The sequence below is a fragment of the Tachyglossus aculeatus genome, chromosome 9, assembly GCF_015852505.1.
Source record: "Tachyglossus aculeatus isolate mTacAcu1 chromosome 9, mTacAcu1.pri, whole genome shotgun sequence".
NCBI classification, from domain to species: Eukaryota; Metazoa; Chordata; class Mammalia; order Monotremata; family Tachyglossidae; genus Tachyglossus; species Tachyglossus aculeatus.
Window position 1 is genome coordinate 54771715 of NC_052074.1, and position 24651 is coordinate 54796365.

The window sequence follows — 24651 nt, forward strand, 5'->3', positions numbered from 1 at the left end:
CTTCCCAAGCACTTAGTACAGTGCTCTGCACACAGGAAGCACTCAATAAATACGACTGAATGAATGAACTCTGTTATACTGTACTAACCTTTTTCTCCTCCCATCTCTCTGACAGTTCATCTCCAGATTAGTTCATGGCTCCTCTCCCACCTCTCATCCCTTTACTATGGATATCCCACAGGATCTGTTCTAGGTCTCTTATTATACCCCTCTACACTCAATCTGTCTGGAATCCCGTCTACATAGCATCTACTTCTCTTGGCCCTGCCATCTCACCTAATCTGAAATCCCATACCTCCTCTTATCTCCAGGATATCTCCAATTGGATGGTCCCTGTCCCCCCCACCACACTGCACCTTTTCCACCTGCCCCATTAGATTATAAAATTCTTGAGGGCAGGAAACATGTCTACTAAACATACTGTACACTCCCAAGCACTTAATACAACACTGTGCATACAGTAAGTGCTCAATAAATACTGCTGAGTGATTGATGTTCCACCAGCATCTCAAATTTAACACATTTACATTTTAATTATTCATCTTTTTTAACTGGTATTTGTTAAGTGGTTTACTATCTGCCAAGCATCATTCTTAGCACTGGGGTAGCAACAGGTTAATCCAGTGGGATTCAGTTCTTGTCCCACATGGGGCTCACAGTCAAGTAGGAGGGAGAGCAGGCATTGAACCCCCATTTTACAGCTGAGGAAACTGAGGCAAAGAAAAGTTAAGGGACTTGCCCAAGATCACACAGCAAGGAAGTATAGAGCCTGCACTAAAACCCAGGTCCTCTGGCTCCCAGGCATGTGCTTTATCCACTAGGCCATGCTGCTTCTCTTCTAAATCTACTCCTCAATTTTCCTAAATCTACTCCTCGTTCTACCTTTCTTATTTCAGTTGGGAAGCGGTATGGCCTATTGGAAAGAGCAAGGGTCTGGAAGTTCTAAACCTGGCTACACCATTTCTGTACTGTGTGACCACATTTATTACTCTATTTATTCATTTATTTATTTATTTTACTTGTACATATCTATTCTATTTTGTTAGTATGTTTGGTTTTGTTCTCTGTCTCCCCCTTTTAGACTGTGAGCCCACTGTTGGGTAGGGACTGTCTCTATATGTTGCCAATTTGTACTTCCCAAGTGCTTAGTACAGTGCTCTGCACATAGTAAGCGCTCAATAAATACGATTGATGATGATGATGATGATGACCTTGGGCAAGTCATTTAACCTGTTTGGGACTCTGCTTCCTCCTCCGTAAAATGAAGATTAAACACGTGACTCCCCATCCCTCTTAGATTGTGAGGTGCACGTGAGATACATCTGATGTTCAGACAGTGGGCGATATCCATGCAGTGCCACATTGAATGCATTGGGTAGGGGCCGTCTCTATCTGTTGCCAACTTGTACTTCCCAAGCGCTTAGTACAGTGCTCTGCACACAGAAAGCGCTCAATAAATACGATTGATTGAATGAATGTATATATGTTTGCACATATTTATTACTCTTCTAGACTGTGAGCCCACTGTCGGGTAGGGATTGTCTCTGTATGTTGCCAACTTGTACTTCCCAAGCGCTTAGTACAGTGCTCTGCCACACAGAAAGCGCTCAGTAAATACGATTGAATGAATGTATATATGTCTGTACATATTTATTACTCTATTTTACTTGTACATATTTATTCTATTTATTTTATTTTGTTAATATGTTTTGTTCTGTTGTCTGTCTCCCCCTTCTAGCCTGTGAGCAAGCTGTTGGGTAGGGACCGTCTCTATATGTTGCCAACTTGTACTTCCCAAGCGCTTAGTACAGTGCTCTGCCACACAGAAAGCGCTCAGTAAATACGATTGAATGAATGTATATATGTTTGTACATATTTATTACTCTATTTTACTCGTACATATTTATTCTATTTATTTTATTTTGTTAATATGTTCTGTTCTGTTGTCTGTCTCCCCCTTCTAGCCTGTGAGCAAGCTGTTGGGTAGGGACCGTCTCTATACGTTGCCAACTTGTACTTCCCAAGCGCTTAGTACAGTGCTCTGCACACAGTAAGCGCTCAATAAATACGATTGAATGACTGAATCTTGTACGGGGGGACTGGACATCTCTCTCCCCTGCTCTCATCGGTGGAACCGCCAATTAAAGAAATCCCAGACAATACGCAAAACCAGAAGACACCAGCATCCCAAGCCCAATATTGGGCCCCTTAGGAACTGCAAGTGGGCACGTACTTGACAACGTGCGCTCAGCTTAGTGACCAAGTAACAAAACGCAGAATGTAATGGCTGGAGGGAATGAACGCGAACAAAATGGAAGTGAGGTGGGGTGTTTTTTTTTTTCCCCCTCGAAAGAAAAACCGAAGTGATTTGCTTTGATACTGGTTTCCTGTTTTTCCAAATGGAAACTGACACTCACCTCGGATTCTGGCACAAAAGGAGACAAGATGGCCCAGCCTTGTTAGTCATCGGAAACAAAAGCGGCTGCACCGATTGTGCCTGCACAGCTCCTGGAATGAGGCTTCCTAGGAGACTTGTGCCCCCTCTGCCGTACAGTTCATTTCCGCTGGAGCGAGACACCAAAGAGTCTTGGGGTTTCTGCAGACTGGTCCTTTCGAAACAGAAATACATTTTACTTGCACGTTACTCTTTTTTCTTGAAGAAAATAGTAGTTTCCCACAGCTGCGAACTTGAGGAAAATTCTCCTTCCTAAAACAATGTAGTTTTACAGACGATGAAGCCTAGAGAAATTACCTTTTCATCAGAAAGAGGTTAAGAGGCTAAAGGTTAAGTCGTCTTAAATCTGAATGATGAATTAAAGTGAAATGAATTAAATTAAATAAAACATATTTATTACTCTATTTATTTATTTATTTATTTATTTATTTTACTTGTACATTTCTATCCTACTTACTTTATTTTGTTGGTATGTTTGGTTCTGTTCTCTGTCTCCCCCTTTTAGACTGTGAGCCCACTGTTGGGTAGGGACTGTCTCTATGTGATGCCAATTTGTACTTCCCAAGCGCTTAGTACAGTGCTCTGCACATAGTAAGCGCTCAATAAATACAATTGATTGATTGATTGATTGATTGATTAAAGTGGGATTCCGGCTCCTCCTGTAAATCAGATTCTTTAACATTTCCTTCGCTTCCACTCTGACTGAGATTATTGCTCAGATTTAATAAATTGGATGGCACTGATGTAACGGAAGAAACTGGTTGGCAGGGAACTTCCTAACACGCCGGATTGTGATTTAATTTTGCGGGCCTTGACAGAGTTAATTTCCAAGGTACTTTTCATTTTTAGCTTACTGATCACCGTCAATTTGAGTAAATGAAGTCTAAATGCGGTGGCTAATCAATGATATTTATTGAGTGTGCAGAGCACTGAACTAAGCACAAGGCTAACTTATTGGGCAATAGGTCCTTTTACTATCGTTCATTGTCTCTGTTCTTTAAAAAGAAAAATTGACGTGCTTGTGAAGTATGATATTTATGAGGAGTGGAAGGTTAATATTTTTGTAAACTTTTAAAGAAACATTGTAAAAGCAGAAGAACGTGCTAAGAACAGTGTGGCTTTTTGGCACACTGGCCTGGGAGTCGGAGGACCTGGATTTTAATTGCAGCTCTGCCATTTAACTGCTGTGTGATCTTGGGCAAGTCACTTAACTTCTCTGTGCCTCAGTTTCATCACCGGAAAATGGGGATTAAATACCTGTTCTCCCTCTCGCTTGTACTGTGAACTCCACGTGGGACAGGAATTACGGTCATCCTAATTAACTTGCTCCTAGCCCAGCACTTAGTAAAGTGCTTGGCAAATTGAAAGTGTTTAACAAATACTACAATTATCATCATTATTACTATTATTATTAATACTACTTACCACTTCATTTCTCCTGAAGACCCATACAGTTCAGTGACCGACCAGAGGGGTATTCTTTTATATTCCCCAAAAGGTAGCACTATTCAAATTTTTTTTAAACTCAGAGAATGATTTTCTACATTGTTCATTTTGCCTGGTGTATTTTAGCCCTGAACTGGATTCAGGTTCAGGAAAGAGTGGGGAAATAATTATTCATTCATTCATTCATTCAGTTGCATTTATTGAGCGCTTACTGTGTGCAGAGCACTGTACTAAGCGCTTGGGAGGTACAGTTCAGCAACAAATAGAGACAATCCCAGCCCACAACGGGCTCACAGTCTAGAAGCGGGGAGAGACGTCAAAACAAGTGAACGGCATCAGTAGCGTCATCATAAATAGAATTATAGCGGGTAATCAGTCATAATAATAATGACGGTGGTAATTATTCTGACATTTGGAATTGCGGTGTCATTTTAGGACTTTTGGATGAGGCAAAAAACACATATTCATCTACTGCAGCTGCAGCCATGTTGCCCGGAGTTCTTCTCCGCATCTGGGCTCTGGAACCAGTGGGGAGGGAGGCGGACTTCGTGTTCAGGATAGCTCTTTCCTTCCAGCCCGCTATTCCCGCAGGTAAGTGGAACAGGGAGACGACCTAGGCCACTGGAGCATGGAGTGGGCAGAAGTTTTTGTATGACATTTGGAAGGTTGGCAACGGTGTGGCCATTTGGCCTGGTTTAGGCCCTGCCTCAAGTGGACGGGGCCTGAGCTCTTTTCCCTCCCACCAGGGAATGAACTATCTGTGGACCAGGGATTCAGCCCCAATGCTTAGTACTAGGCCCTGCATAATCAGCACTTGAGTGGCACTGCCACTACTGAGGAGACTCCTATCGAGAACAAGAGGAGGGCCTTCAAGAAAGTGGGTGAAGGAACTGATGGTGGTTTGCCCAGGGCCCTTCTCACTATCTCATCCCTGCAAGTCATGTTCCCACTGAGGCCCTGAGTGCAATGAACAACTAAGCAGGCAGGGGTGCGGCACTCTATGAAGTGCACAGAAAGGATTTTTTCTATCAGGACCCATTTGTTGTCTAAGTGGCCCCAGCATTATGTTGATGCTGTGCTGAAGGCCACTTAGGACCTCTCAACTTGAATGTCCCACTGACACCTCAAACTTAGTAGGTCCAAAACAGAATTCCTTACCTTCCCACCCGAACACTGCCCTCCCCCTGACTTTCCCAACACTGTAGACAGTATCTCCGTCTTCCTTCTCCCAAGCTCGTAACCTTGGTGTTATTCTTGACATCTTTGTCATTCAACCCAAATAACCTTAGTCTTATCCTTGAACTCTCTCCCTCAACCTTCACAGCATTGTGAAAATCAGCCTTTTCCTCTCCATCCAAACTGCTACATTAACCCAAGCACTTATCCCATCACCCCTTGATTACTGCATCAGCCTCCTCGCCGACTTCCCCGCCTCCTGTCTCTCCCCACTCCAGTCCATACTTTACTCATTTTTCTACAAAAACGGTCAGTCCATGTTTCCCCACTCCTCAAAAATCTTCTGCAGTTGCCCATCTACCACATCAAACAGAACTCCTCACCATAGGCTTTAAAGCAATCACCCTGCCCCCTCCTACCTTACCTCGCTGCTTTCCTACTACGACACCTTAGCCCGAACACTTTGCTCCTCTAATGCCAACCTACTCACTGTACCTTGATTTTTGTACCTTGATTTTGTCTACCTTACTGCCAACCCCTCATCTGTCATCTGTCTTCATTTATTTTATTTTGTTAGTATGTTTGGTTTTGTTCTCTGTCTCCCCCTTTTAGACTGTGAGCCCACTGTTGGGTAGGGACTGTCTCTATATGTTGCCAACTTGTACTTCCCAAGCACTTAGTACAGTGCTTTGCACATAGTAAGCACTCAATAAATATGATTGATTGAATGAATGAATGAATGAATATGATAGGCAATCATTTTCCCCACATTGGGAGAATCCTCCCCACCTGTCTTGATGTGTGCCAGAGGAAACAGTTGTGCCCATACATGCAGCAACAGGCATGGGGTCAAGTCTTCAATGCCAATTTTCCTTAAGGAGGGGTTCTGTAAAAATGCAATCCCAGATTATTGAAGAATTGGATGTAGCTTTTATTTGTCTCTTTCCCCCCCAATAAACTGTAAAAGCTCCAAGGGCATAATCCATGTCTTCGCTACGCTTCGTACGTCCCTTCATCCCCCTAAACATTTTTTGGTGGTGACATTAAGAAAAAGAAAAGGCAAGAAAAGGAGGGAGAGGTGGAGCCCGTTGTTGGGTAGGGACCGTCTCTACATGTTGCCAACTTGTACTTCCCAAGCACTTAGTACAGTGCTTTGGACACAGTAAGTGCTCAATAAATACGATTGATTGAATGAATGAATGAATAAGAATGGAAAGAAAGGTGAAGAGAAGCAAATGAAAAGTAGAAAGAGGACAAAGGGAGAAAAGAAATCGATGGAAAGGAACAAAGGAAAGGTGAAGTGGAGCGAATAAGAAAAATGGTTGCATTTGTGCTTTTAGGACTCTACTATTATTGTAATGCGAGCTATAGAAATCCAGAACCCATGTTCAGCAACTCCCCCCCTGTGGCCTTGAGCCAAATCTCTTTAACCTCTGAACTGGTATTTAAATGTTTTGTTTAAATACACAAGTGTTTCAATAACTCTCAGGCCTGATAAAAATTATGTTTATATTAAGCACAATAAACTGCATAAAAGCATTCCACGCAAATTAAAAGTGCAATAGTTGAGAAGTCACAGACATTGCGACTGCAACCAGAGTAAACGAAAACCAAAGTTAGAGACTACTGGGTTAGGCTAAAAAAGACAATAATCTCTCACTCTTTTATGTTTTACCAAATCTGAGAAGTTGCTTTGGGAGGCACAGACATAATAGTCCAATTTTAATTTAATAAGATCATTTGTTACTAGGTCATAAATAAATTTTTTTTAAATGCCACACTACTCCTTGAAAATTTTAGAGTATGATCTGAGTGTTTTGTAAGGATTATTAAATAGGGTGTATAATACAATTTACAACAGATTACATTGCCATCACTTTTGGGCAGCCAGGAAAATAAACATAAAATATCTGTCCAGGTGAGGCAATCTGAAAATTGAAGGTCATTTTATCCAGAAGATGTTCCTTGTGCTTTCCCCCTTTCTAAACAGAGCCTAGTATCTAGTTGACTGAACATTTTATAAAGACTAAAATGGAGGTAAGGATTACACACAAGACCAAGAGAAAAGGCATTCACTCTGAGTTCTAAGGCTGAATCTGCAATTATCCATGCCATTTCTATCTTTCTACCAGCAAAATAAGGCTAAAAATAACTTTCCTCCAGGATATATTGATGAGGATCAAAGCTCATATTACAATTTTTTCTTTATGCTCTCTCTTGGTTTATGCTAGACAACTGTAGAGTTTGGAACTAAAATAGTACCTTTCTTCAATAGTTTTGCTTCTTTGGCGACAGTGACATCCAAACACACATTCCCTACTGGGTGGAGGGAGCATACCTCCTCTCCTACCGCTGCAGAGCCTGGCTAATGCCAATCGATTCCATTCAATTGTATTTATTGAGCGCTTGCTGTGTGCAGAGCACTGTACTAAGTGCTTGGGAAGTCCAAGTCGGCAACATATAGAGACGGTCCCTTCCCAACAGTGGGCTCACAGTCTAGAAGGGGGAGACAGAGAACAAAACATATTAACAAAATAAAATAAATAGAATAAATATGTACAAATAAAATAAATAAATAGAAAATAAATAAGGTGTTCACATTCACAAAACGTGCCATTTATTTGGCACTAAGACAGCTGCAGCCTCTTTAAATTTGGCCCCACTTGCCACAACTTTGCTGTCTTCCATTCAGCAACATTACTTTCCCCTCATACTTCTGTGTCCACAACCAATTATTCCAATACTTTAATTCTATCCTTAAGTACCGAAAAATCATAATAAATCTGGTCTTTAATAATGATGGCATTTATGAAGCGCTATGTGCAAAGCACTGTTCTAAGCGCTGGGGAGGTTACAAGGTGATCAGGTTGCCCCACGGGGGGCTCACAATCTTAATCCCCATTTTACAGATGAGGTAACTGAAGCACAGAGAAGTTGTGACTCGCCCAGTCACACAGCTGACAATTGGCAGAGCCGGGATTTGAACCCATGACCTCTGAATCCAAAGCCTGTGCTCCTTCCTCTGAGTCACGCTGCTTCTCTAGTCTTTGTTAAGCATTTGCTATGTGACAAGCCCCTTACTAAGCACTAGGATAGATACAGTCTATGCTGATCAGGAATAGTCCCTGTTCCACATTGGGCTCATGGTCTAAGGGGAAGGGGAAACAATCAATCAATCAATCGTATTTATTGAGCGCTTACTGTGTGCAGAGCACTGTACTCAGCGCTTGGGAAGTACGAGTCAGCAACATATACAGTCCCTACCCAACAGTGGGCTCACAGTCTAAAAGGGGGAGACAGAGAACAAAACCAAACATACTAACAAAATAAAATAAATAGAATAGATATGTACAAGTAAAATAGAGTAATAAATATGTACAAACATATATACATATATACAGGTGCTGTGGGGAAGGGAAGGAGGTAAGATAGGGGGATGGAGAGGGGGACGAGGGGGAGAGGAAGGAAGGGGCTCAGTCTGGGAAGGCCTCCTGGAGGAGGTGAGCTCTCAGTAGGGCCTTGAAGGGAAGAAGAGAGCTAGCTTGGCGGATGGGCAGAGGGAGGGCATTCCAGGCCCGGGGGAGGACGTGGGCCGGGGGTCGACGGCGGGACAGGCAAGAACGAGGCCCGGTGAGGAGCTTAGCGGCAGAGGAGCGGAGGGTGCGGGCTGGGCTGTAGACGGAGAGAAGGGAGGTGAGGTAGGAGGGGGCGAGGGGATGGACAGCCTTGAAGCCCAGGGTGAGGAGTTTCTGCCTGATGCGCAGATTGATTGGTAGCCACTGGAGATTTTTGAGGAGGAGAGTAACATGCCCAGAGCCCAGAAACAGGTACTTAATACCCATTTTACAGATGAAGAAACTGAGGCACAGTAGTTACACGACTTGCCCAAGATTAAACAGCGGACAAGTGGCAGAAAAAGAATGAGAACCCAGGTTTTCTGATTCCCAGACCATCCTCTCTCCTCTAGGCCACACTGCTTCTCAATGTCCCCACCTCTCTTCTCTCTTGCCCCGATGATTGCCAAATGACCTCGTTGATAAAAATGAAACCATCAGGCGTGAGCTCTCCAAAGACCCAAGGTACCTCCCTAACTCCATCCTACCTTTCCATCCTCTCTCTGATCCCTCCTGGTCAATTCCCCCAAAAATCTTCTGCCTGCTTTCAAAATCTACCAACTGAACCTCTGACTCAATTCCTGTCACATTCTGAAAGCCCTTGCGGCCACCCTTCTTCGTTCCCTAAGCACCATTCTCAACCACTCTCTGACGGCTCCTCCTGCTCGGCCTTCAATTATAGTCAAGCCTCCTCTAATCTACAAAAACCTCGGGATCCCAACGCACCTTCCATCTATCACCCCATCTCCCTGCCACCAATTTCCCCCTAATTCTTCAACAGATATATTCATCCTCTGCCTCTGCTGCTTCTTCCAGAACTTCTTCATCATCATCAATCAATCGTATTTATTGAGCGCTTACTGTGTGCAGAACACTGTACTAAGTGCTTGGGAAGTACAAATTGGCAACAGATAGAGACAGTCCCTACCCAACAGTGGGCTCACAGTCTAAAAGGGGGAGACAGAGAACAAAACCAAACATACTAACAAAATAAAATAGAATAGATATGTACAAGTAAAATAGAGTAATATGTACAAACATATATACATATATAATGCATTCTCACCTCTGTCACTTTTGCACCCTTCACTCCGAGACCACAATCACCAATAACTTCCTCTTTGCCATTCCTATGGGCTCTAGTCTATCCTAATCCTCCTTGACCTCTCGGCTGCCTTTGGCATTGCAGACTTCTCCCTTCTCCTGAAAATGTTATCCAGTCCTGGATTTACCAGGATTCTCTTTCAGGATTCTCTTCCTACCCGCCTAGTCACTCCTTATCAGTCTCTTTCCCAGACTTCTCCACCAGACATTCTCCCGATGTTGGCAATCCCCACAGCATGGCTTCTAAGACTTTTAGACTGTTAGACTGTGAGCCCACTGTTGGGTAGGGACTGTCTCTATATGTTGCCAACTTGTACTTCCCAAGCGCTTAGTACAGTGCTCTGCACACAGTAAGCGCTCAATAAATACGATTGATTGATTGATTGATTGATTCTAAGCCTCTGCGCCCCACATTATCTGTGTACTGACTTTAGCCACTGTTGATTAGATCCCAGACCTCCACTCCATATAGCGCCATGACTCTTCAAGGTACCTTGAAAATACCTTCACGGGGCAAGCTACCCTCCCTGATTGCCTCCTCGCTGCTTCAAGGTACCGAGAAGCAGCGTGGCTCAGTGGAAAGAGCCCGGGCTTTGGAGCCAGAGGTCATGGGTTCGAATCCCGGCTCTGCCAATTGTCAGCTGTGTGACTTTGGGCAAGTCACTTAACTTCTCTGTGCCTCAGTTCCCTAATCTGTAAAATGGGAATTAAGATTGGGAACCCCCTGTGGGACAAGCTGATCACCTTGTAACCTCCCCAGCGCTTAGAACAGTGCTTTGCACATAGTAAGTGCTTAATAAAATCCCATTATTATTATTACCTTCTGCCTCACCCACCGACCCCTCAATCATAGCACCCTCACATCCTCCTGCCTCCTGAGGAACCCGCACCGCACCTGTATATATGTATATATGTTCGTACATATTTGTACATATTTATTACTCTATTTATTTATTTATTTTACTTGTACATATCTATTCTATTTATTTTATTTTGTTACTATGTTTGGTTTTGTTCTCTATCTCCCCCTTTTAGACTGTGAGCCCACTGTTGGGTAGGGACTATCTCTATATGTTGCCAACTTGTACTTCCCAAGTGCTTAGTACAGTGCTCTGCAAACAGTAAGTGCTCAATAAATAATATTGATGATGATGATGATGATGATGGAGGAGCCTCTATCAATCAGTTAATCAATCAATAGTATTTATTGAGCACTTACTACTGTACGAAGCACAATACAAAAAGAATTAGTAGACTTGTTCCCTGACCATAATGCCTCCTTCCAAAACCAGGACAGAGAAAAAGAGCGGCAGCAGGGTGCGTCCACAAAACCCTCAAATAACTGGGGCAGCTACTGCTTCAGTGGTGCTGACTGTGGACTCCGAGCCACAAGGACCCTGAAATTCTACAGCTTCAGCCACAGTACTCTACTGACCTTTGTTTTTGTCTTATTTTAGTGTTTTGTTTCATCCCACTTTATTCATCTGTCACGAGGCTCCTCTCCCCCTTTCATTTTTACACTGTGAGCCTCCCGAGGGACAGGGACTGTGTCTAATTTCCACCTATATATTGTTTCCAGTACTTGGTGTAGTGCTCTATACACATTGTGCTTAATACTGTTCTTTCATAGGCTTCTCTTTTGCCTTTCACCCCCTAACTGTGGGTGTCTCTCAAGACTCAAAACTGTCCCACAAACCTGTAACTTTTGGTGTTATCCTTGACTCACCTCTTTCATTCCAAGCACACAATCAATCCGTCTGCCACAAAACCCCATCAATTCAACCTTCACAGCATTGCTAAAATCTGCCTTTTCCTCTCCATCCAAACTGCTACCACATCAATCCAAGCAGTTATCCTATTCCTCCTTGATTACTGCATCAGTTTCCTCACTGACCTCTCTGCCTCCTGCCTCTCCCCACTCCAGTCCACACTTCACTCTGCTGCACAGATCATTTTTCTACAGAAACGTTCAGGCCCTGTTTTTCCACTCCTCAAGAATCTCTAGTTGGTTGTCCATCCACCTCAGCAGCAAACGGTAACTTCTTGCCATAGGCTTTAAAGTACTCATTCACCTTGCCCCTTCCCTGATTTCCTACAACCCAGGCTGCACACTTTGCTCCTCTAATGGCAACCTACTCACTGTACCTCGAGCTCATCTATCTCGCTGCCAACCCCTTACCCATGTCCCTCTCCATATCCAACAGATGATCACTCTCCCCACCTTCAAAAGCTTATTAAAAGCACATCTCCTCCAAGAGGCCTTCCCCAACTAAGCCCTCACTTCCTCTTCTCCCACTCCCTTCTATGTCACCCTTGCATTTGGATCTGCAGCCCTTAACCCTACGGCACTTGTGCATACATCTGTAATTTATTTATTTATATTGTCCGTCTCCCCCCCACCCCCAGACTGTAAGTCCATTATGGGCAGGGAATGTGTCTACCAATTCTGTTACATTGTATTCTTCCAAGTGCTTAGTACAGTGCTCTGCCCACAGTAAGTGCTCAATAAATACGATTGACTGAAAATTGTTACAGGTCCACTGCTCTTCACATTTTACACCCTACACAAGCTTCTCTCCTCAAAAACCTTCACTAATAGTTCATTTTTCTCTGAATCAAAGAGAAGCTCCCCACTGTTTGCTTTCAAAAATTCCATGGGGTTTTTTTTCTGTTTATCAGTACTCTTCTTCTACTCTACCGCAGCTCACATTCTTTATTCCTCCCAGCATCATCTTCTTACTGTGCCTCATTCTTGACTCTCCCTTATTCCTACCGTTTCTCCTAACCTGGTACTCCCATTCCCTTCAAATCCACCACACTGTAGCACTCACCCATCTTCACGGCCCCCTGCAATCTTAATTCTTTGCTCCAGATCACGTCTTTCCACTACCAATTGGGCACTTACATCCTCACAGTCACCAGGAGCATTCCTATGCACACAGATTACATATTCTACTATTTAAGCAGTCTCTTCATCTTACCAAAAAATTATTGCCTGTCTCCCTCATTGGATTATAAACTCCTAGAAGGAACGGAACATACCTTCTTTTCCTACTGAACTCCCCCAAAGGCCTAGCTAGTATGGTATCCTGCACTCAGAAAGCATTATTAACTTTTTGTTATCTAGGAAGATTATTTATTTTTCCAGATCTTGGTTCCTGGTTCTTTTAGACTGTGAGCCCACTGTTGGGTAGGGACTGTCTCTATATGTTGCCAATTTGTACTTCCCAAGCGCTTAGTACAGTGCTCTGCACATAGCAAGCGCTCAATAAATACGATTGATGATGACGATGGTTCCGTATGACTGATTGTTGTGTGAGTTTGTCAGTTAATAACTGCAGAACACACCAAAGCCATATATCGACATAAAAAAATTAAACATTTTATAAAAAATATAAAATATTTATATATATATATATATATAATATAAAAATATAAAAATATAAAAAATTAAAGATACTATATGCCCGCAATCTGAAGAAGTCACGCAAGAACTTAAAGAAATCTGGTTGAGGGCATTTAGGAAATAAAAAAATGAAAACATGGTCCTCGTCACTGCTACTGAATTTCTTCCAGATACCCAGCCAAGAGACTTATCATTATTCTGATAAAGAAGGAAACACCTACGTAAAATTTGGCAGATTGGAGAGTGAGAAAGTTTTCGTTTTGTGTTTTTTTAAGTAAGAAAAACAGGTTAAGAAAATACTAATTGTCTATCCCTTGCTTAAGAGAATCAGTGTGAAATACTGATCAATACTGATCATTGTTTTGTTCTCAACAGGGGAGAAGGAAGTGGCAGTATGTGTGCAAAAAACCTGGGAATGGCCACGTGGACATGTGGTGGGGAAGACAGTTGAGTATTTATCCCAGTATGATCTTTGACTCGGTGTTTAATCAATTGCCAATCAATACACTGTGCTATTTCAATGTCGAAACATTTGAAAAACATTAATATAGATGTGTAAAATGGGGAAGGCACAGACCAAGTCAGGAGGACCTAGGTTCTAATCTCAGCTCCTTCACTTGTCTGCTGTCCCCCCTTGGGCAAGTCATCCAACTTGTCTGTGCCTCAGTTACCTCATCTGTAAAATGGGGATTGCAACTGTAGGTCCGTGGACTATGTCTAACCTAAATGGCTCGTTTCCACGCCAGCGCCTTAGTACAGTGCCTGGCACATAGTAAACGCTAACAAATGCCATTTAAAAAAAAAAATCCTGCTAGGATGAACAATTTATGCTAACTACATAATCTCTTTCGACTGGATAAATATAAAATACTATATATCAACTAATTGGTCTTTTCCCTAAATTCCCTGAAGTAGGTTTTATTATAATAATAATAATGGTATTTGTTAAGTGTACTGTACTAAACACTGGGGTGGATACAAGCAATTCAGTTTGGACACAGTTCCTGTTCCATGTGGGGCTCACACACTCAATCCCCATTTTACAGATGAGGTCACTGAGGCCCAGAGAAGTGAAGTGACTTGCCCAAGGTCACACAGTAAGACAAGTGGCAGGAAACGGGATTAGAACCCATGACCTTGTGATTCTCAGGCCTGGGCTGTAGCCACTACACCACAGCTCTTTTTGAAGAGAAGCAGCATGGTTTAGGGGCAAGAGCAGGGGCTTGGGAGTCAGAGGACCTGGGTTCTAATCCCGGCTCCGCCCCTTGTCTGCTGTGTGACCTTGGGCAAGTCGCTTCACTTCTCTGGGCCTCAGTGACCTCATCTATAAAATGGGGATTGAGCCTGTGAGCCCCACATGGGACAGGGACTGTGTCCAACCTGAATTGCTTGTATCCACCCCAGTGCTTAGTACAGTGCCTGGCACATAGTAAGCGCTTAACAAATACCATGATTATTATAATAAAACCTACTTAGTGGAATTTAAGGAAAAGACCAATTAGTTGATATATAGCATTTTATACTTATCCAGTTGGAAGAGATTATGTAGTTCGTATAAATTGAAAGTGTGAGCCCAATATGGGGCAACCGGATTATCTCGTGAAGCAGCGTGGCTCAGTGGAAAGAGTATGGGCTTTGGAGTCAGAGATCATGGGTTCAAATCCCGGCTCTGCCACTTGTCAGCTGTGTGACTTTGGTCAAGTCACTTCACTTCTCTGGGCCTCAGTTACCTCACCTGTAAAATAGGGATGAAGACTGTGAGCCCCCCGTGGGACAACCTGATCACTTTGTAACCTCCCCAGCGCTTACAGCAGTGCTTTGCACATGGTAAGCGCTTAATAAATGCCATCCTTATTATCTCTTATCTACCCCAGCGCTTAGAACAGTGCTTGGCACACAGTAAGCACTTAATAAATACAATAATAATGATGATGATTAATGAGGCTTTCATTCATTCATTCAATCGGATTCATTGAGCGCTTACTGTGTGCAGAGCACTGTACTAAGCGCTTGGGAAGTCCAAGTTGGCAACATATAGAGACGGTCCCCCCCCAACGGCGGGCTCACAGTCTAGAAGCGGGGTCACAAGGATGAAGAAAAGGAGGAAAGGGAAGTCGGTCCAATGCTTGGCCGGCTGTCCCCTAACCTACTAACCCTTTGCCATCATCATCATCATCAATCGTATTTATTGAGCGCTTACTATGTGCAGAGAACTGTACTAAGCGCTTGGGAAGTACAAATTGGCAACACATAGAGACAGTCCCTACCCAACAGTGGGCTCACAGTCTAGAAGGGGGAGATTTTGGTCACAAAATTAGCGTTTGCCAATTTCGGTCGGCCGTCATCAATACTCCATTCCACTAAAGGGATGGTCAGAAGCGCTCTAAATAATAATCGTAATAATAATAATGGCATTTATTAAGCGCTTACTATGTGCAAAGCACTGTTCTAAGCGCTGGGGAGGTTACAAGGTGATCAGGTTGCCCCACGGGGGGCTCAAAGTCTTAATCCCCATTTTACAGATGAGGGAACTGAGGCCCAGAGAAGTTAAGTGACTTACCCAAAGTCACACAGCTGGCAATTGGCAGAGCCGGGATTTGAACCCATGACCCCTGACTCCAAAGCCCGGGCTGCTTAACGCCGGTCATGGCCCCCGTGGGACGGCAGCCTGGGACTTGGGAGGCGCCTCCAGACCCCCCGGGAGCTCCCAGAGGGCCAGCAGGGAGGAGACAGACTTCATGCTCCATTCCATTCCACTCAATCATATTTATTGAGCGCTTACTGTGTGCAGAGCACTGTACTAAGCGCTTGGGATGGTCAGCAGCGCTCTAAAGTTCCCAATATTTCTTGGGCTCACAGTCTGAGGGGGGAGAGACGGACAACAAAATAGCTGACAAGTGTGGAAAGAGCCAGGGCTTGGGAGTCAGAGGTCATTCATTCATTCAATCGTATTTATTGAGCGCTTACTGTGCGCAGAGCACTGTACTAAGCACTTGGGAAGTCCAAGTTGGCAACATATAGAGATAGAAGCAGCGTGGCTCAGTGGGAAAGAGCCCGGGCTTTGGAGTCAGAGGTCATGGGTTCAAATCCCGGCTCCGCCACTTGTCAGCTGTGTGACTTTGGGCAAGTCACTTCACTTCTCTGGGCCTCAGTTCCCTCATCTGTAAAATGGGGATGAAGACTGTGAGCCCCACGTGGGACAACCTGATCACCTTGTATCCCCCCAGCGCTTAGAACAGTGCTTTGCACATAGTAAGCGCTTAATAAATGCCATCACTATTATTATTATTATTATTATGGTCCCTACCCAACAGTGGGCTCACAGATCTGTCTGCTGTGTGACCTTGGGCAAGTCACTTAACTTCTCTGAGCCTCAGGTGTCCCCCATCAGGTTTTGAATGAGGAATTCATTTATTTATTTATTTTACTTGTACCTATCTATTTATTTTATTTTGTTAGTATGTTTGGTTTTGTTCTCCATCTCCCCCTTCTAGACTGTGAGCCCACTGTTGGGTAGGGACTGTCTCTATATAATAATAATAATTTTGGTATTTGTTAAGCGCTTACTATGTGCAAAGCACTGTTCTAAGCGCTGAGGTAGATACAAGGTAATCAAGTTGTCCCCCAGGGGGGCTCACAGTCTTAATCCCCATTTTTCAGATGAGGTAACTGAGGCACAGAGAAGCTGAGTTAAGCACTTAGTACAGTGCTCTGCACACAGTAAGTGCTCAATAAATACGATTGAGTGATTGAGTGACTTGCCCAAAGTCACATAGCTGATCAGTGGCAGAGCTGGATTCGAACCCATGACCTCTGACTCCCAAGCCCGGGCTCTTTCCACTGAGCCATGCTGCTTATATGTTGCCAGCTTGTACTTCCCAAGCGCTTAGTCCAGTGCTCTGCACACAGTAAGCGCTCAATAAATATGACTGATTGATTGATTCCCCACAGCACCTGTATATATGTATGTATGTTTGTACATATTTATTACTCTATTTATTTATCTTACTTGTACAGATCTAATCTATTTTATTTTGTCAGTATGTTTGGTTTTGTCATCTGTCTCCCCCTTCTAGACTGTGAGCCCGTTGTTGGGAAGGGACCGTCTCTAGATGTTGCCGACTTGTACTTCCCAAGTGCTTAGTACAGTGCTCTGCACACAATAAGCGCTCAATAAATACGACTGACTGATTGATTGATCGATCAATCTCCCCCTCGTCCCCCTCTATCCCCCCCATCTTACCTCCTTCCCTTCCCCACAGCACCTGTATATATGTATATATGTTTGTACATATTTATTACTCTATTTATTTATTTATTTTACTTGTACATATCTATTCTATTTATTTTATTTTGTTTTAATATGTTTGGTTTTGTTCTCTGTCTCCCCCTTCTAGACTGTGAGCCCACTGTTGGGTAGGGACCGTCTCTATCTGTTGCCAACTTGTACTTCCCAAGCGTTTAGTACAGTGCTCTGAACACCATAAGCGCTCAATAAATACGACTGATTGAATGATTCCCCACAGCACCTGTATATATGTATGTATGTTTGTACATATTTATTACTCTATTTATTTATTTCTCTTACTTGTACCTATCTATTCTATTTATTTTATTTTGTTAGTATGTCTGGTTTTGTTCTCTGTCTCCCCCTTCTAGCCTGTGAGCCCGCTGTTGGGTAGGGACCGTCTATGTTGCCAGCTTGTACTTCCCAAGCGCTTAGTCCAGTGCTCTGCACACAGTAAGCGCTCAATAAATACAACTGATTGATTCCCCACAGCACCTGTACATATGTTTATATGTTTGTACATATTTATTACTCTATTTATTTATCTTACTTGTACCTATCTGTCCATTTTATTTTGTTAATATGTTTGGTTTTGTTCTCTGTCTGCCCCTTCTAGACTGTGAGCCCACTGTTGAGTAGGGACTGTCTATTTTACTCTATTTACTTATTTTACTTGTATATATCTATTTATTTTATTTTGTTAATATGTTTGGTTTTGTTCTCTGTCTCCCCCTTCTAGACTGTGAGCCCACTGTTGGGTAGGGACCGTCTCTATATGTTGCCAACTTGTACTTCCCAAGCGCTTAGTCCAGTGCTCTGCACACAGTAAGCGCTCAATAAATACGACTGATTGATTGATTCCCCACAGCACCTGTACATATGTTTATATGTTTGTACATATTTATTACTCTATTTATTTATTTATCTTACTTGTACCTATCTATCCCTTTTATTTTGTTAGCATGTTTGGTTTCGTTCTCTGTCTCCCCCTTCTCGACTGTGAGCCCGCTGTTGAGTAGGGACTGTCTATTACTCTATTTACTTATTTTACTTGTATATATCTATTTATTTTATTTTGTTAATATGTTCTGTGTTGTCCTCTGTCTCCCCCTTCTAGACTGTGAGCCCGCTGTTGCGTAGGGCCCGTCTCTATATGTTGCCAGCTTGTACTTCCCAAGCGCTTAGTCCAGTGCTCTGCACACAGTAAGCGCTCAATAAATACGACTGATTGACCGATTCCCCACAGCACCTGTACATATGTTTATATGTTTGTACATATTTATTACTCTATTTATTGATTGATTTATTTATCTTACTTGTACCTATCTATCCATTTTATTTTGTTAGTATGTTTGGTTTTGCTCTCTGTCTCCCCCTTCTAGACTGTGAGCCCGCTGTTGAGTAGGGACTGTCTATTACTCTATTTTATTACTCTATTTACTTATTTTACTTGTATATATCTATTTATTTTATTTTGTTAGTATGTTTGGTTTTGTTCTCCGTCTCCCCCTTCTAGACTGTGAGCCCACTGTTGGGTAGGGACTGTCTCTATACGTTGCCAACTTGGACTTCCCAAGCGCTTAGTCCAGTGCTCTGCACACAGTAAGCGCTCAATAAATACGATTGAATGAATTGAATGAATGCTTGTACATAGTTATTACTCTATTTTACTTGTACATATTTACTATTCTATTTATTTTATTTTGTTAAGATGTTTGGTTTCGTTGTCTGTCTCCCCCTTTTAGACTGTGAGCCCACTGTTGGGTAGGGACCGTCTCTATATGTTGCCAGTTTGTCCTTCCCAAGCGCTTAGTCCAGTGCTCTGCACACAGTAAGCGCTCAATAAATACGACTGAATGAATTGAATGAATGCTTGTACATATTTATTACTCTATTTTACTTGTACATATCTATTCTATTTATTTTATTTTGTTAATATGTTTTGTTTTGTTGTCTCCCCCTTTTAGACTGTGAGCCCACTGTTGGGTAGGGACTGTCTCTAGATGTTGCCAACTTGTGCTTCCCAAGCGCTTAGTCCAGTGTTCTGCACACAGTAAGCTTTCAATAAACTCGACTGATTGATTGATTGACTGATATTGATTGATTGATTGATGTTTTAACGTACCTTTCCCCTCGGCGGGGCGTGTCGGGGAAGGCGCGTTGTGCGGTTCCCTCAGCGGGTCACAGCCCGCTCGCCACGAGGCCTCCTCCTGTCAGCGCGCGGGATCGGGGCGCAGCCCCTCCGGCGCCTCTGATTGGACGCCCGGCCGGGATCCCGCGCCTCTGATTGGACGTCCGGCCGGGATCCCGCGCCTCTGATTGGACGCCCTGCCGGGATCCTAATTGGGCGTTGTCGCGTCACGTGGTCGGCGGACGGCGCCGGCGGGCCCCGAGGCCTGCTGGGAGTTGTAGTTTCCCGTCCGATCGCCTGGCAAGGCCGGTAATAGAACAGCCTGGAGGTTTTGGGGGGCGGTGGTGGCGAGTGGGGGGCTACCGGTTGCCCGCGACGGGAGCCGGGAAGCCACGGGGTTTCCTCCCCCCGAGCAGGCGGCCCGACTATTTATTTTATTTTGTTAGTATGTTTGGTTTTGTTCTCTGTCTCCCCCTTTTACACTGTGAGCCCACTGTTGGGTAGGGACTGTCTCTAGATGTTGCCAACTTGTGCTTCCCAAGCGCTTAGCACAGTGCTCTGCACACAGTAAGCGCTCAATAAATGCGATTGGTTGAGCCCCCTCCTTCCTCTCCCCCTCCCCATCCCCCTCCTTCCCTCCCCCTCCCCATCCCCCCTCCTCACCTCCTCCTCCTCCCCACAGCACCTGTACATATGTATAGATGTTTGTACATATTTATTCCTCTATTTATTTATTTATCTTACTTGTACCTATCTATTCTATTTATTTTATTTTGTTAGTATGTTTGGTTTTGTTCTCTGTCTCCCCCTTCTAGACTGTGAGCCCACTGTTGGGTAGGGACCGTCTCTATATGTTGCCAACTTGGACTTCCCAAGCGCTTAGTGCAGTGCTCTGCACACAGTAGGCACTCAATAAATACGATTGATTGATTGATTGGAGCTATGAGTAGGGACTGTCTCTATATGTTGCCAACTTGTACTTCCCAAGCGCTTAGTACAGTGCTCGGCACACAGTAAGCGCTCAATAAATACGATTGATTGATTGACTGAGCCCGCACCCCCCCCCACCTCCTCCCCCTCCCCACAGCACCTGTACATATGTATAGATGTTTGTACATATTTATTACTCTATTTATTTATCTTGTACCTATCTATTCTATTTATTTTATTTTGTTAATATGTTTGGTTTTGTTCTCTGTCTCCCCCTTTTAGATTGTGAGCCCACTGCTGGGTAGGGACTGTCTCTATCTGTTGCCAACTTGGACTTCCCAAGCGCTTAGTACAGTGCTCTGCACACAGTAAGCGCTCAATAAATGCGATTGATTGATTTTGTTCTCTGTCCCCCCCTTCTAGACTGTGAGCCCACTGTTGAGTAGGGACTGTCTCTCAATGTTGCCAGCTTGTACTTCCCAAGCGCTTAGTACAGTGCTCTGCACACAGTAGGCACTCAATAAATACGATTGATTGATTGATTGGAGCTATGAGTAGGGACTGTCTCTATATGTTGCCAACTTGTACTTGCCAAGCGCTTAGTACAGTGCTCGGCACACAGTAAGCGCTCAATAAATACGATTGATTGATTGACTGAGCCCGCACCCCCCCTCACCTCCTCCCCCTCCCCACAGCACCTGTACATATGTATAGATGTTTGTACATATTTATTACTCTATTTATTTATCTTACTTGTACCTATCTATTCTATTTATTTTATTTTGTTAGTATGTTTGGTTTTGTTCTCTGTCTCCCCCTTTTAGACTGTGAGCCCACTGCTGGGTAGGGACTGTCTCTAGATGTTGCCAACTTGGACTTCCCAAGCGCTTAGTACAGTGCTCTGCACACAGTAAGAGCTCAATAAATACCATTGATTGGTTTTGTTCTCTGTCCCTCCCATCTAGACTGTGAGCCCACTGTTGGGTAGGGACTGCCTCTATTTATTGCCAGCTTGTACTTTCCAAGCGCTTAGTGCAGTGCTCTGCACACAGTAAGCACTCAATAAATACGATTGATTGACTGAGCCCCCATCCCCCCTCCTTACCTCCTCCCCCTCCCCACAGCACCTGTACATATGTATAGGTGTTTGTACATATTTATTACTCTATTTATTTATTTATCTTACTTGTACCTATCTATTCTATTTATTTTATTTTGTTAGTATGTTTGGTTTTGTTCTCTGTCTCCCCCTTCTAAACTGTGAGCCCACTGTTGGGTAGGGACCGTCTCTATATGTTGCCAATTTGTCCTTCCCAAGCGCTTAGTACAGTGCTCTGCACACAGTAGGTGCTCAATAAATACGATTGATTGATTGATTGATTGATTGATTCTAGACTGTGAGCCCCATGTTGGGTAGGGACTGTCTCTATATGTTGCCAGCTTGTACTTCCCAAGCGCTTAGTACAGTGCTCTGCACACAGTAAGCGCTCAATAAATACGATTGATTGATTGGAGCTGTGGGTAGGGACTGTCTCTATATGTTTCCAGCTTGTACTTCCCAAGCGCTTAGTACAGTGCTCTGCACACAGTAAGCGCTCAATAAATACGATTGATTGATTGATTGACTGAGCCCCCATCCCCCCTCCTTACCTCCTCCCCCTCCCCACAGCACCTGTATATATGTATAGGTGTTTGTACATATTTATTACTCTACTTATTTTACTTGTACATATTTAGTCTATTGTGTTAGTATGTTTTGTTTTGTCGTCTGTCTCCCCCTTCTAGACTGTGAGCCCACTGTTGGGTAGGGACTGTCTCTCTATGTTGCCAACTTGTACTTCCCAAGCGCTTAGTACAGTGCTCTGCACACAGTAAGCGCTCAATAAATACAACTGATTGACTGATTGACTGAGCCCCCTTCTTCCTCTCCCCCTCCCCATCCCCCCTCCTTCCCTTCTCCCCCCAGCACCTGTATATATGTATATATGTTTGTACATATTTATTACTCTATTTACTTATTTTACTTGTACATATTTTGTTAGTATGTTTGGTTTTGTTCTCTGTCTCCCCCTTCTAGCCTGTGAGCCCACTGTTGGGTAGGGACTGTCTCTATATGTTGCCAACTTGTACTTCCCAAGTGCTTAGTACAGTGCTCTGCACACTGTAAGCACTCAATAAATACGAATGAGTGAATGAATGAGCTCTATTTTACTTGTACATATTTATTCTGTTTATTTTATTTTGTTAGTATGTTTTGTTTTGTTGTCTGTCTCCCCCTTCTAGCTTGTGAGTCCACCGTTGGGTAAGGACCGTCTCTATATGTTGCCAACTTGGACTTCCCAAGCGCTTAGTACAGTGCTCTGCACACAGTAAGCGCTCAATAAATACGATTGAATGAATGAATGAAAGCACGGCTTGGCTTTTACCCCCGCCCAAAGCCCTCTGCTCCCAGGGCCACAATCCGTCAACCGTATTTATTGAGCACTAACCGTGTGCGGAGCACTGTACTATGCGTTTGGGCGTGTATACATATTGTAAGGAGTCGCAGCCCATGTCTCTGGCTTGGAATGTGTTCACTAATGCTTTTTTATTTTGTCTTTATGATAATTGTGGTATTTAGTAAGCGCCTACTATGGGCCAGGCACTGTACTGAGCGCTGTTTTGCTTTGTGGGGTTTTTTTGGTTGGGTTGTTGTTGTTTTTTTGCCTAAAGAAGAACGCGCGAGAGGGAGCGCTTGTGCCAGCTCCGTTTAATCCATTGTCCAGGGGCCTGACCTTGACTCTGCAGCGTGGCACGGGCTTGGGAGTCAGAGGTCATGGGTTCTAATCCCGCCTCCGCCAATTGTCAGCTGTGTGACCTTGGGCAAGCCACTTAGCTTCTCTGTGCCTCAGTGACCTCATCTGTAAAATGGGGATGAAGACTGGGAGCCCCACATGGGACAACCTGATCACCTCGCATCCTCCCCAGAGCTTAGAACAGTGCTTGGCACATAGTAAGCACTTAATAAATGCCATCGTCATCATTACTATTAAAAAGGAGATGAAGGCTGGGAGCCCCACGTGGGACAACCTGATCACCTTGCATCCTCCCCAGCACTTAGAACAGTGCTTTGCACATAGTAAGCGCTTAATAAATGCCATCATCATCATTATTATTATTATTATTGATAAAATGGAGGTGAAGACTGGGAGCCCCACATGGGACAACCTGATCACCTCGCATCCTCCCCAGCGCTTAGAACAGTGCTTGGCACATAGTAAGCACTTAATAAATGCCATCATCATCATCATTATTATTATTATTATTATTAATAATAAAATGGAGATGAAGACTGGGAGCCCCACATGGGACAACCTGATCACCTCGCATCCTCCCCAGTGCTTAGAACAGTGCTTGGCACATAGTAAGCACTTAATATATGCCATCGTCATCATTATTATTATTATTATTAATAAAATGGAGATGAAGACTGGGAGCCCCACGTGGGACAACCTAATCACCTTGCATCCTTCCCAGCGCTTAGAACAGTGCTTGGCACATAGTAAGTGCTTAACAAATGCCATTATTATTATTATGATTATTATTATTAAAATGGAGATGAAGACTGGGAGCCCCACGTGGGACAACCTGATCACCTCGCATCCTCCCCAGTGCTTAGAACAGTGCTTGGCACATAGTAAGTGCTTAATAAATGCCATCATTATTATTATTATTAATAATAAAATGGAGATGAAGACTGGGAGCCCCACGTGGGACAACCTGATAACCTTGCATCCTCCCCAGTGCTTAGAACAGTGCTTGGCACATAGTAAGCGCTTAACAAATGCCATCATTATTATTATTAATAAAATGGAGATGAAGACTGGGAGCCCCACGTGGGACAACCTGATCACCTCGCATCCTTCCCAGCGCTTAGAACAGTGCTTGGCACATAGTAAGTGCTTAACAAATGCCATCATCATTATTATTATTATCATTATTGTTAATAAAATGGAGATGAAGACTGGGAGCCCCACGTGGGACAACCTGATCACCTTGCATCCTTCCCAGTGCTTAGAACAGTACTTGGCACATAGTAAGCACTTCATAAATGCCATCATC

General features: G+C 43.6%; 1 protein-coding gene across 5 annotated transcripts in view; it reads right to left on the reverse strand.

Moving 5' to 3' along the window:
• Positions 1–19693, reverse strand: part of METTL8 (methyltransferase like 8) — a 61431-nt gene extending 41738 nt beyond the window's left edge. For 4 of the 5 annotated variants that reach the window (XR_005452338.1, XM_038751874.1, XM_038751871.1 and 1 more), the window contains exon 1: positions 2418–2600. Coding sequence is in view for 3 of the 5 variants with exons in the window: in XM_038751874.1 (XP_038607802.1) it covers positions 2418–2467 (50 nt within the window). In the remaining 2 variants the exon portion in view is untranslated. Of the gene's footprint in view, positions 1–2417; positions 2601–19614 lie in introns of those variants that run through there. The other variant, XM_038751873.1, reaches the window with a different exon arrangement.
• Positions 19694–24651: the final 4958 nt, after the last annotated feature.